Source organism: Molossus molossus, unplaced genomic scaffold, assembly GCF_014108415.1.
Source record: "Molossus molossus isolate mMolMol1 unplaced genomic scaffold, mMolMol1.p scaffold_m16_p_4, whole genome shotgun sequence".
Classification (NCBI taxonomy): Eukaryota; Metazoa; Chordata; class Mammalia; order Chiroptera; family Molossidae; genus Molossus; species Molossus molossus.
In genome coordinates this window covers 46,724,997-46,737,759 of record NW_023425377.1, presented here as the reverse complement: position 1 = coordinate 46,737,759, position 12,763 = coordinate 46,724,997, and the positions used below count along the sequence as shown (strand labels likewise).

The 12,763-nt window shown below is 53.5% G+C and overlaps 1 protein-coding gene across 3 annotated transcripts; it reads left to right on the top strand.

Moving 5' to 3' along the window:
- Positions 1 to 2,590: 2,590 nt before the first annotated feature.
- Positions 2,591 to 12,128, top strand: RNF44 (ring finger protein 44). 3 transcript variants are annotated; one of them, XM_036240095.1, is made up of 11 exons: positions 2,591 to 2,806; positions 6,609 to 6,760; positions 6,943 to 7,153; positions 7,547 to 7,714; positions 8,104 to 8,280; positions 8,379 to 8,540; positions 8,621 to 8,745; positions 8,962 to 9,049; positions 9,137 to 9,258; positions 9,407 to 9,506; positions 9,694 to 12,128. In XM_036240095.1, the coding sequence occupies exons 2-11, from the start codon at positions 6,654 to 6,656 to the stop codon at positions 9,754 to 9,756; spliced, it is 1,323 nt and encodes a 440-aa protein (XP_036095988.1). In that variant the 5' UTR covers positions 2,591 to 2,806; positions 6,609 to 6,653; the 3' UTR covers positions 9,757 to 12,128. The 3 variants fall into 3 exon arrangements, with proteins under 3 accessions (XP_036095988.1, XP_036095986.1, XP_036095987.1); XM_036240093.1 differs by lacking the exon at positions 2,591 to 2,806 and adding an exon at positions 3,098 to 5,723 and having other exon boundaries at positions 6,973 to 7,153; XM_036240094.1 differs by lacking the exon at positions 2,591 to 2,806 and having other exon boundaries at positions 6,650 to 6,760; positions 7,028 to 7,153.
- The last annotated feature ends 635 nt before the right edge of the window (positions 12,129 to 12,763 follow it).

The following is a 12,763-nucleotide window of genomic DNA, read 5'->3' as shown; positions in this document are numbered from 1 at the left end:
ATTCACTGGGTTCACAAGTACCTGCAAAGGCCTACAATTACCCATACTAAGAAACTGCAAATGCCTCCCAACACATGGGGCACCTATAATCTTAGGCAAAATTCCTTTACTTATAGGGGTAATTAACCTATTATTGGAAAAATATCGAGGAAGGTCCATTGATGATAAAAATGGAAGTTAGCCTCGGGGCCCAGGTCAGTCCCAAGTACTGAAAGGCTGCCAGTTTGATTCCCAGTCAGGGCATATACCCAGGTTGCTGGCTCGGTCCCCAGTAGGGGGTATGCAGGAGGCAGCCAATTGATGACTTGCTCTCACATCAGTGTTTCTCCCTATCCCTAAAAATCAATTTTTTTAAATCTTTAAAAATAAATGAGTAAAATAAAAGAGCAAATGTACAAAAGCATACACAATAAAAAGTCTATCCTCCTTACCCAGTGGTCTCTTCCAGTTCTCCCTGAGGACAATTGTCAATTTCCTGTATATCCTTCTGGAAGTAGTCTACAGATATTATATATATCTAATTTTAAAAATACTGTTATACTCTGTTCAGCATCTTGCTTTCAATTTTTTTTTAAATTTAGGATTATGAAGTATACCAAAGAAGCATAGAAAATGACACCACCTCCAACCTCCACCCCCACAGTAGCCCACCTCACATGTTAACATTTTGCTCTGGCATCTCTTAGGGCTGTCTTGGAGGTAGCCCTCTGTCAGTGTAGCTCCATACAGAGGAGTCAGTTATTGCTTTTTTTTTATTATTATTCATACACTACTTTCTTTCTTTCTTTCTTTCTTTCTTTCTTTCTTTCTTTATTTATTTATTTATTTTTGGTTAATCCTTACCTGAGGATATTTTTCCATTGGAAGGGAGGGAGGTGGGGGGGGGGGGTCAAGAAACATCTGATGTGGAGAAACATATCAATTGGTTGCTTCCCACACGACCCCTACCAGGGCTGGGGATCGAACCTGCAACCCAGGTATGTGCCCTTGACCAGGAATCAAACCTACAACCCTTTGATCCTCCTAGAGGCTCTAACCACTGAGCAAAACCAGCCAGGACTCATACACCATTCTTTTTTTTTTTTTAATCCTCACCCAAGGACATTTTTCCGTTTTTTTGTTCAGATAGAGCGGGAGGGAGACAAAAGAGAGAGAGAGAAAAACATGGACATGAAAGGGACACATCGAGTGGTTGCCACCTGCACTACCCAACCAGGGCCGGGACAAACTGCAACCGAGGTATATGCCCTTAGTGGGGACTGAACCTGGGTCTCTCTAGACCACAGAGAGACTTTTTTTTTTTTTGCTTACTTTTTTTTTTGCTTAAGTAATCAATATGGAGGTAATGTCCCATTCTTTGTCTGCCTGAAGGCATCCAGACAAAGGGGAAAGCTCAACTTTGGCTTAGGTTCAAATACCTGCTCTGCCACACCCCTGGCTGTATGACCTGGGGGTCAGTGACACCCCTTTTGATCCTCTTTACCCATCTATAAAATGGGCAGGTTGTGGGAATCCCTCTGTCTCATAACTGGCTGCTGGGAGTATAGTAGAAAACTAAAGACTTCCCTGGGCTTAGTTTCCCAATCCCCCTAGGCAAGAGGCAACTGGAGCCCCAGACTACCACAGCTGCTCCAGCATCAAATTGTTACCTGCCCCTTTCCTGACTGTGCTGGTGGCCAGGGGCTAAAAATGTCTCTGATGTCAGCCTGTGCAGGACCAATCCCCTTGCAGGTCAGGCTTTAACTTATTTACACGGGTTGCCCGCTATTGGTCTGTTAGGCAAATCCAGGCCATCCCAGTTTTTTAAAGCTGCCGCGCAAGGAGATGCCAGGAAGCAAGACCATGACGTCATCGCAGCGCAGTAGCTCTTGGGACTGACGTCATATCTGGGGAGGTTGCTGGCCTAGTGCTGTCAGAGCTTACCTAACCACTCGGACTGACCTAAGAGGATGCTCCAACCTGGTGGAAGATTGGCCCCATTGTAATTCAGTGTCCCAGGTAGCACCTTGTCTCCGAGGAGGATACCACAGTAAGACCCGGCTGCGGTTCTGTTGGTGGGACCCATTTCTCCGACAGGGAAACTGAGCCTCAGAGGCGCGAGTTTGCATAGCAAACTTGAATTACAAATGATTGGTCTTGCCTATATCGGAGTCTCCCATCTTTAGGTCAGGCCATCTGGCCCGCCCCTTGCCTATAATAGCTGTGGTCACTTTAAGTGCGAAGGTGGATGCGAGAAGGGGTTTGTTTTTTTGTTTGTTTTTTAAGCTACCAAGATGGCGGCCCATTAGTCACGTGCCTAGCCGCAGCGAGTGACTGACTCTCCGAGCCCTAGCTGGGCGGGGCTGCCTCGGGCAGCTGCCTGCTACTGTTTGCCCGAACCTCCCGGCGCGCCCCCGCGAAGCCCCCTCCCGCCCAGCGCGCGACCCCGCCGCTTCGAATGTTGTGAATCAAATGTTGGGTTTGTTACATTCCGCTGGCGCCGCGGACAGTTCTTAAAGGGCCAGCCACGGGCAGCTGCGCAAACCTGTCGGTGTCCTGCGCCGCCTCCAGCTGCCAGAGGGCCTGGGCCAAGAGAGGCTGAACGCGCGTGGGCCTCGCGAGGCAGACGCCAGCGACGGACAACAGAGAGGGCCCCGGAAGGAGCCAGACTGCCCCCGGACCGGGGGGTGGGGAGGGGAGCACATTGTTCCGCAGGGCGGGGGCTCTTAAAGGGTCCGGGCAGCCCCCCCCCATCACCACCCCCTTGCCCAGATTGGCCGCCTTAGATCGGGAACAAAGGAATCAACGTGTGTCCAGGCGACTGAAGGTGAGTCGAGGCCAGAGCCCCCAACTCCCGATTTCCACATTTCTGGAAACTACTGCCCCCTCCCCTGGGACAGGGGATTGTGATATAGCTGGCTCCGCAGGGGTTAATCCCGGGCGGTCCGGAGTGGGGTGGCGAGACCTCTAGGATCAGACCCCCCCCTCCCAGAGACCCCCAATGCCTGGACAAGCCTTCCTTCGCCGGAGTCTGAGCGCTGCGGTTGGAGAGGAAGGAACCCCCCCCCTCCAACCCCCGCCGCCGCCTCCACTTCCTTTGTTGTTGCTTTTGTCTCACGCGGAGCACATGGTCCGGGATCCTCGACTCTTAAAGTCACAGAGCTCTTGCTCAGACGCCCCGGTTTGGCCTCCCAACCCCCTGTCCCTCTGAGCGCGGCACAAAGGAGTGAAATGGGGACCAGGGAGGCCCCTCTCGGGGTGGGTGTCCACACCTTGGCATCCCATCCTCTGGGAGGGGTAGCTGAAGAAGCTTCTCAGAGCCCCGCAGCCTGTACCTGGCCTTCGTAGAGGAGGGACTGCTACTGGTTTCCTACCCCGCTAATGTGAGCACCTGGATTCTTGCATCTGTGTCCCCTGGTTTCATTTGGGCTCTCTGGGAAGGAGAGATTTCCATCGCCGTTTTACAGTTGTGGCAACTGAGGTTTAAAGAAGCGATTTCCTTGAGCAAGGTCACCCAGGGAGTCCTGGCTGGGCAAGCAAGGATTCCTGGTTCCAAGGCTGGCGGCCCTGGCCTGCCTGTTTTGGGGGGCGTGTGGGGGAGAAGGAAAGGGACTTCTTATCCTGCTTATTTAACTCATGCTTTCAAGCTGACTTGCTTATCTGCAAAACAGTACCTGTGCCCAAGTGACATGAAATGGAAGGAACTTCCTAGATCTAGGTGGAGGTAGCTGCTGGGCCTTGAGAAGTCCCGGGAGGGCATGGATGCAAGGTGCAGTACCTGCTTCCAGGCAAGATTGGATTTAGGGATGGGACCCTTAAGATCCATTTACACAGACCTCATTGAGGAGACAGACAGAAGAGTGGGAAAAGGCCGAGCAGTTAGGGGGTGGCCACCCTTGCTGTTTGACCTTGAGCAAGTTGCTCTCTAACTCTGAGCCTCCCTTGCTTCTCTTTCTCTCCACAATAGGGCAAGTCATGGTGCCTTCAAGAAAGCTCTCCTGATCTCCTTTAGAGCCTGGAATTTAGAGTTGGAATGAGGCAGTTCTTGGGGATACTGATGCTAGTGAGAGAGTTGGGTTGGAGGAATCTGGGGGCCCGGGGGCCCAGCCATGACCAATTTTGTTCTCTCTGGCTTTGTAGCCTAGAGCAAGTTACTTCCTTTCTTTGGGTCCTCAACTGTGAAGTGAATGTGTCCCCTCTTTGCCACCTCTGTTCCTAGTAAGACTTTGGGAATCAGAGGCCTCTCCCTTGCCAGCTGGGGTATTCCCTAGGGAGGCATATTTCCCAGCTACCTCCTGTAGAGCTTGAAGTGGCTCCTGATTTCTGCTTGTAGTGCGGTGTTGGAGGTCAGCCTCTCTTATTTTCTAACAGTGATTGATCACACCTAAGCTTTAGAGACCACTCTTACCAGGGTCTGTGAGTCACTCTTGGCAGTCCACTGGAAGGTGGTCATTGGGTTGTTCCCACCTCAGAGATAAGCTGAGGCTCACAGAGGGGAAGTGATGTGTCCAGGACTCTAGCCAGAAGTCAGGGTGTCATGTGTGAGAATGCGAGGGTCAACCCTGTCATCTTTGGCACCATTGTCCACAGCTGGAGCCCCTTCTGTCTGCTGTTTTGGGTTCTCAGTTCCTTACTACTTCCCTTTCCTGAGGAATGAGTATCTTTGAGGGGCTGGCCACAGAACAGATTCCCATTGGCCTGGGCCTCTGTGGGGTCCACACCCCTGAGCCTTGATGTTGCCCAGACTTTAGCAAGACATCCTCACACAAGAGAGCAGTTGAGACCACTACCTGGGTTATGTCCCAGTGCATTTACAATTCCAGCTGACTGGCCTTGGACATCACCTCTGAGCCTCACTGTCTCTACTTCCGAGGGTTGCTATAAGGACTCATCGAGATAGCATGTGGGAAGTATTGTAGTTATTGTTAATATTCTTCATCATTAGGACTGTAGGTTCCCAGTATCTCTGAGGTCAGTTAGAGCAGAAGTTCTCAAACCTAACTATGCTGTAGAAACTCCTGGAGAATTTGGTAAAAAAAAAATCTAGGTGCCCTTGTTCCCCAACCCTGTAAAGATTCTGATCCAGGAAGTCTGGGCTTGGCCAGGGGTCTGTTGTTTCAGTTATTTGTGGAGGTTTCCTCTGGTCTCTCTTGGCCTTTGTTTGCTAGGCTGGATTGTCAGCAGGAATCGGGGAGACTGTATTTTCACACATGTATATGGATGTGCACTTGGCCCATACCAGGGATCACAAACCCAGTTACCTATAGTGGGCAGGTGGAGAGTGGTGCTCGGGTGGCTCATGCTCCAAGGGGGCCAAGCAGAAATGAGGGCCCAGTGGAGCCAGGTTTGTATATAGTTATCCAATTTTGAATCATTGGCACTAACTTCACTACTTAAAGCTGCATATCAAGGGTGTGTAGGAATTTTGTCAGATGGAGAAGGTGCAGTGGGGGCCTCCCTATGGTAGAAACAGCAGAGACCTTCAGCTTTGGGGGCATGACAGGTTTTAGAGCTTTCCTTGCTGGGACCTCATCCCAACCTCTGAACTTAATGAATGATCCCCACAACTTGCCCCACCTGGACCCCCAGCTCTCAGGGAGGGAGGAGACCTACCACGCCCTATTCCTGCTCAACTTCCTCCCTTAGGTTCTGGCTTCCCCTTTTTTCTCAGTAAGCCCCACCTTTCACATGGGGCCCCCACAGCAAAGTCCTGGCTTTATTCCAGACAGACCTACCTGACCAAGGTAGGTGGCTTCCTTCAACACCTCCTGGGAAGCCCCTGGGCTGGACCTCTCCCACCGGCCACAGGGTAGAGTGAGACTTATAGTCAGCCCACCTCTAAGCTTTGACACTTGGGCAAGTGCCTTCCCCTCTCTCTGAACTTCAGTTTTCTCTTCTGTAAAATGGAGCCAACAATACCTTCTTTGAAGAATAGATGAGTCACACATGGGTAGGCACTGTGGGAATGGGTTATGGGAGAAAAAAAAAACAAAGGTGCAGCGAGGTCTGTAGCTAGGTAGGCCCCAGCTAGAGAAGGAAAGGAGGTGGGGCCCGGTAGGACTTACTCACATGGAGAAAGCCTTGCCTTGAACTGGGAGCCCCCAAGAGCAGGAAGTGGATCAGAACCTCTTACCTGGCAATAGTGGAAGGAAAACTGGGCCCCTAGCCTGATTGGAATAACCCCTGAGCCAACCAGATGGAAGGGAGGAAGCTGGAGTCCCCCCAGGAACCCTACCTGCCTGGAGACCAGAGCTGTAGACCCCCACACCCGAGTGTACCCTGAAGTCCCTACACTAAGGGAGCCTTATTGGAGCCACTGGCCTGGAGCCTTGTTGGCCAGCCCTCTGCAGCTCCTGTAACTCAGGAGCCCAGTCCCATTTTGCAGAGCAGAAGACTGAGGCTTGGGCTCCCTGCAGGCCAAGCCTGTCCCTGGTCTCTCAGCCCTGAGCCCCAGTGCCAAGAAGAGGGCCAGACTTAAAGTGCATGTGCATGGGGAGCATAGCAGTGGAGGTGGACATCAGTGGCCCCAAAATCAGACAGCAGAGGTTTGATTCTGTCTCCCAGATTCCTAATGGGACAAGTGACTGGACTTCTCTGTGCTTTAGTTTCTTTGTCTTTTTGACTCCTAGGGTTGTGAGCCCTGGCCCAGCCCCTCCACCCCTCTGCCACCCCTGATGCGACCATGGGCTCTGGCAGTGACTAGGTGGCCACCTTCCACCCCTGTGGGTCAGCGGCAATTGTCTGCAGGACCCAGCAGCACCCCGACCCAGCTCTGGGGAAGGTAGGAAGGAACCTCCCAGTCCTGCTGGCTTCTGGATCTCCTGGTGCTGGGGCTGTCAGCTTGGGCTGGGGCGCTGGGGCAAGGGGTGGTAGGGCACGGGCCCTGAGCTTTCTTCCTTTCCCAGTGGGTAGTGACCTTGGCTTCTCTGTGACCATGCTCTGTGAATGAGTGTCCCCCCTCAGTCCTCCTCGGGCCTCCTCTCTGTGGTGCAGCCCTGGCCGTGAGGGCCGCCTGCCTGCCCAGGATGAGCGCTTACCCTCCCAGCAGCCTCTGCCCCGACCACCATACCTCCTTGTAGAGGAGCGCCGAGCCTCGGCTCCTGCCGGCGGGAGCCCCCGAATGCTGCACCCAGCCTCCCAACAGAGCCCGTTCATGGTTGATCTCCACGAGCAGGTAGGCAGAACACTCCTATCCAAACCCCCAGCCTCGGGCAAACCTGTCTGTGAAAGTTGACAGAGCCCTGATTTCACCTTGTTTAATTTATTGTATGTTTAGGGAGCCATTGTTAGCCTTGCTTTACAGGTTGGTAAATTGAGGCCCAGAGAAGGGAAGGGCCTGCCTGGGGCCACACTGTGGATGAGTAGTAGAGCTGAAAGCCCCTCCCAGGCTCCCAGAGGGTCCTCTCTGCCCTTTGGGACTTGGCAGGGGGGCAGCCAGGTTTGTACCTAGCTAGGCCCCAGCTAGAGAAGAGGGGAGGGAGGTGATCCAGCAGGACTTTCTCACCTGGAGGCAGCATCCCTTGGTCAGACTTCCCCCTATAATTCCTTTGTCTCTCTCTACCTACAGGTACACCAGGGACCTGTCCCTCTGCCCTACACAGTCACTACAGTGACGACCCAAGGCTTCCCCTTGCCTTCAGGCCAGCACATCCCTGGCTGCAGTGCCCAACAGCTCCCAGCATGCTCCGTGATGTTCAGTGGGCAGCACTACCCGCTGTGCTGCCTTCCGCCCCCGGTGAGTGAGGGACTCCACTTCCCACCCACCCCCACACCTCCCATCCCTGCCAAGAGGCCCAGGATAGGCCACAGGCAGAACCACCAAGCCTGACACCCATCGCGGCTGTCAGAGCGCCTCACCCGCTCCAGGCCACAGCCCTGCACCCCAGTGCCTACCAGTGGGAGCCCCCAGATGCTACACCTAGCCTCCCAACAGAGCCCATTTGGGGTGGTAACTGTGGGCCTTAAGAGTGTCGTGTCCTGCCTGGGTGGCCTAGGCCAGGGATGGGGCGGTCGGTCCAGAGGGCTTCAGTGGGAACCTATTGCCGAGTGGGATGGCCCCTGGCCCTCGTCACAAGCATAGGTCCAGCCTAGAAGAATATTTTCCATCTCCTGCCCCTCTCTCAGCAGCTGATCCAGGCGTGTACTATGCAGCAACTCCCTGTGCCCTATCAGGCCTATCCCCACCTCATCTCCAGTGACCACTACATCCTGCACCCCCCGCCACCAGCCCCACACCCCCAGCCTGCCCACATGGCACCTTTGGGGCAGTTTATATCGCTGCAGACCCAGCACCCCCGTATGGTGAGTCTGGGCAACAGGGCTGATGCTAGAGGAGGTGGCCTGGGGGGCAGGGACTTCCGTGTCAATGATTTCAGCTGACCCACCCCTGCCTCTTCTAGCCCCTGCAGCGGCTGGACAACGACGTGGACCTTCGGGGGGATCAGTACCCCCTGGGGAGCTTTACCTATTCCACGTCTGCCCCGGGTCCGGCCCTGTCCCCATCCGTGCCCCTGCACTACCTGCCCCACGATCCGCTGCACCAAGAGCTGTCCTTTGGTGTGGTGAGTCCCCCCCACACCCCCACCCATGCTCTGGGGCAGTGGGAGCCGGGCACACCGGCTGACCTGTCCCCTTCTCACAGCCCTATTCCCACATGATGCCACGGAGATTGAGCACCCAGAGATACCGCCTGCAACAGCCGCTGCCCCCGCCACCCCCACCACCGCCCCCACCACCGTATTACCCCAGCTTCCTGCCTTATTTCCTGTAAGTACCAGCATATCTGCCCCTGAGACATTGTGTTCTCCTGGGGCCTCCAGTGGTTCTACTCAAACACAGGTGGTGGGGTCTTGTGGCTTTCAAGTCATCTGGCACCCCCAGCAGACCACACACCAGCCAGGTTTTTCAACATCCTGGGACAAACACTGGGGCCCCAGTGTTCACTTGACCTTGATCCTGGACCCCCATACCTGTCTCTCCTAGTTCGATGCTGCCAATGTCACCAACAGCAGTGGGGCCCACCATCAGTCTGGATCTCGATGTGGATGACGTGGAGATGGAGAACTATGAGGTCCCATGGAGCTCCGTCCTGGGAGGTGGGGGCCTGGGGACTTCCAGCCCAGGCCACTGCTGACCCTACCCTCCTGCCCATATGCAGGCCCTCCTGAGCCTGGCAGAGCGGCTAGGGGATGCCAAGCCTCGAGGCCTCACCAAAGCGGACATCGAGCAGCTTCCAGCCTACCGCTTTAACCCGGACAGCCATCAGTCCGAGCAGACACTGTGAGTGCTGTGCCCCATCTCCTGCCCTCTGTGAGGGTAGATGGGTTGCAAAGGGACCCAACCCTTCCTGGGAGTGGGGGGGTTGTGCTCTGCAATGAGCCATCCCTCAGCCATCAGTTTGGAAGTGACTTCTATGCCCTCCTCCCAGGTGTGTTGTCTGCTTCAGCGACTTCGAGGCGCGGCAGCTGCTCCGAGTTCTCCCCTGCAACCATGAGTTCCACACCAAGTGTGTGGACAAGTGGTTGAAGGTAATGCAGCCCAAGCCACTCCCAGGTGAGGGAGGAAGGGTGGGCTTGGGAGCTTCCCTCCTCCTTGTCATCATCCAGAAGTTCTGGCTTATTCAGGGGGCTGTATTCCTACCAGGGAGCAGAACAAACTCGGATGGGAAGGGGGACAGGTGAGAGTGGGGTCTGATATGCAGTTCCCCACCCCCAGGCCAACCGGACGTGTCCCATTTGCCGGGCCGACGCCTCCGAGTTGCCCAGGGAAGTTGAGTGAGGCCCACAGCTGCCCATGAGAACCCTGCCCGAAGCTCTGGAAATGGGGGCGGGGAGGGAGTGGCCCAGGCCTGCCCACATTGTTCCCACCTGTATCTCCAGAGCTGGTGCCAGGGTCAGGCCCAAGAGAAGCCCTTGCATTAAGCCCCTGTATTTGCCAAGCTCCAAAGACTCCATCCCCAGTCCACCTGCCAGCTCGCCGGCCACAGAGCTGCCTGAGTATCCCTAATTCAGCCTCCCTCCCATTTGCCTCAGTTCCGTTTCCTTTTCCTGACAGCACTGGGAGCCCAGGGTCTGTTCCCACATTGTGTCTGGTGGAGATCCTTGGCCCCAGGATGGGCAAAGGGGGCACAATCCTGGATCACTTGGTCTCTTGCACTGAAATAGGATGCCCTCTTCCCAGGTGGCACTGACAGGCATGGACAGTCAGTGGTATAAGGCCATTTCTTGGGTCCTTTGGCCTTCACCGTAGTCAGACTCAGGCAGCCAGCCATATCCAGCTGGCTGTGAGGGGTGGGCCTGGCTCCCTAGGGGACCCTCACCCCAGGCACAACATTCCAGTCACAGCCCCAGGCTGGAGGGCCTCAGAGCCAGCCAGCCTCCTGTACAGGAAGGCGACAGGCCCTGAGCCTGGATGGCATATAATCCTGAGCAGCCTGCCTGGGTCATGCCAGGGAGAGTGACCTATGTCCTGGTGGCCACCTCCTCCCTGGCAATGATGGGATCCAAACTAATGCCTGATCTCCCCTCTCTCATTTTGCATGAACATGAGGAGTAGCAATTTTCCTTTATTCATTTGGCCCAAAATCACGTGTAGGATTTGGGGGTGTGGATTTTTAAACAATTTGTTTTCTTTTGGTTAAATGGGGGGTATTAGGGACCAACCAGGACTAAGTGCCCAGGGGGCAGGGAGTGGTCTGGTGGTGCCGCCTGGTCTGCATGCATGTGTGCGGCCAGGGCTGGCCAGGTGGCCAGCAGTCCCAAGCGAAGCTAGGCGGTCTGTGCTCAGCTGATAACTGCCATGCACTGTACTGCACACGTCCCCAGAGCCTACCGGGACCGTTTGCTTTTCAGGGCATTTCTCCCTCTCCAGCCAGGGCTCATCTCCCACCCGCCTGGGCAAGTCTCCTCCAAGGAAGTCCCAGGAGGACTGGGACCAGGGAGGGCGTGGGCCTCACCTCCAGGGGCCCCCTCCCAGCCTGAGCCCTGCCCTCCAAGGTCTGGAGGAGGCCCCTAGTAGGGTCTGGCTGAGCTTCCCTCCCTCTCCCTTCTGGTCCCTTTCCTGTCCTACCCCTAGCTGGGGTTGCTGCCCAGAACGAACCGCGTGTGGGGCCGGCACATCCTAGCAGGCAGCCCCTGGCGCCTGCTGCCTCAGGGATGCTCCAACCACCCTCGTTCTCCTGCAGCCGCCCTGGCTCCTGCCTCCCCTGGCCTGCCATGGGGCCCTATCAGCCTGGCCCCACCCCGTGGAGAACCCAAAGTCTTACTGTATATAACTCCAGGTGATGTTTCTATATTTATAGCAGTGTTGAAACTCCACGTGTTTTACAGAGAACCATGCTCTCCAACCCCTCCCTCACCCACCCCAATAAAAAGTTTTCAAAACCCTCCGGTACTTGGGGCAGGCAGAACAGGCTCTCAGATTGTGCAGGCTGCAGCAATGGTTCTAATGAGCAGCCACTGAGGGGAGCAGGAGGAGAAACAACATTTAAAAAAATCATTTTAAAAAAGATTTATAAAACAATTATTTAGGATGTTTGTGATTTGCCAACCTTGCTATAGATGCCATGTTACCAATGATTTCCTGTGGTGGGGGCTTGTTAATGTTTACTCTTATTTACCAACTTCTGGCCTAGGCATGACAGTGGGCAGCATTCCCCAGCCTGGCTGGGCCCAGCACCTGTGTTCTGTGTTAGAAAGTTTTTATATATATATGTAACTGCGCATATATATATATACACACACACACATATATATATATACATATACATATATATATATATATATATATACATATAAATATATGTAATTTGGGGGCCCTGTTCTTGCACATTTTACAGTTACCTCATTTTTCCCATGTATGTATTTGAGAAAATGCTAATATATAGAGAGAGAAAAAAATGGTTCTTAAAGCTTAAATGTGTGGTTTTTTTCCATTCCATTGGATTCACATTGGTTTGTAGCATTTAACATAACTAGTATGTTGTATTATATACATGTGTATACTGATTGAAATTTTTAACAGATTTGTACTTTTTTTAAAATGGAAGTTGCTAGTTCTGCTTGACCAAGTAGTGCAATCATTATTTTTTTTAATATTGTTGCTGATTTCAGAGGGATATTCACTAATAAACGTATGATGTATATCACGTATTGCCCAAGCTGCCTTTGGCTGTCTGTGTTCTTTTGGTGGGAAGTGGGAGCAAGGTGTCAATCTGAGAGTGGGTAGGGGTGGGGATGGGTGAGAATATTGTTCTTCTTGAGGGTACCTCCTGATGGAGAAGGGTCCTCCCAGGCAGCTCAATGATAACTTATTCTGCCACACACACAAATGAGGCAGGAGTCTGTTAACAAGTGACAGGGTTCCTTAAATTGGTTTGAGGAAAGCATCACTTACTGGTTTCCTGTTTAAATTCTGGAGGAAAGTTCAAGCATGAGTGGGTCAAGGCTCCCTTCATCTTACAATTTTGTTTCAAAAGAGTTTTTGTGTGGTGGTTCTTGGTAGCTCTAGCTAAGTTTTCTGTAGTTTAGCATAATCTCCATGGGAAACTTATTTGTCTTGGGAATTCTGACAATTTCTGGGATGGAATCTTGCTACACAAACTTGGGGTGTGCCCATCCTGAACCCTTTGCTACTATCAGGGAGCTACAGCAGTGTAATTGGCTTGGCCTGCTTTACATACCTGCCCACCCTAACCTGACCACCAAGACTGTGGACTGGAGCCCTTCATCCCCAGGCTCAGTGGGGGCAAGGGCCTGAGAGCCACCAAGGGGACTAGATAAAGATG

Excerpts from the sequence above, each read along its gene's own strand:
- RNF44 (XM_036240095.1), top strand. The coding sequence starts at position 6,654 with ATGCGACCATGGGCTCTGGCAGTGACTAGGTGGCCACCTTCCACCCCT. Across the intron at positions 6,761-6,942 it reads CCGACCCAGCTCTGGGGAAG|TCCTCCTCGGGCCTCCTCTC; the intron begins GTAGGAAGGAAC and ends GTCCCCCCTCAG. Across the intron at positions 8,746-8,961 it reads AGCTTCCTGCCTTATTTCCT|TTCGATGCTGCCAATGTCAC; the intron begins GTAAGTACCAGC and ends TGTCTCTCCTAG.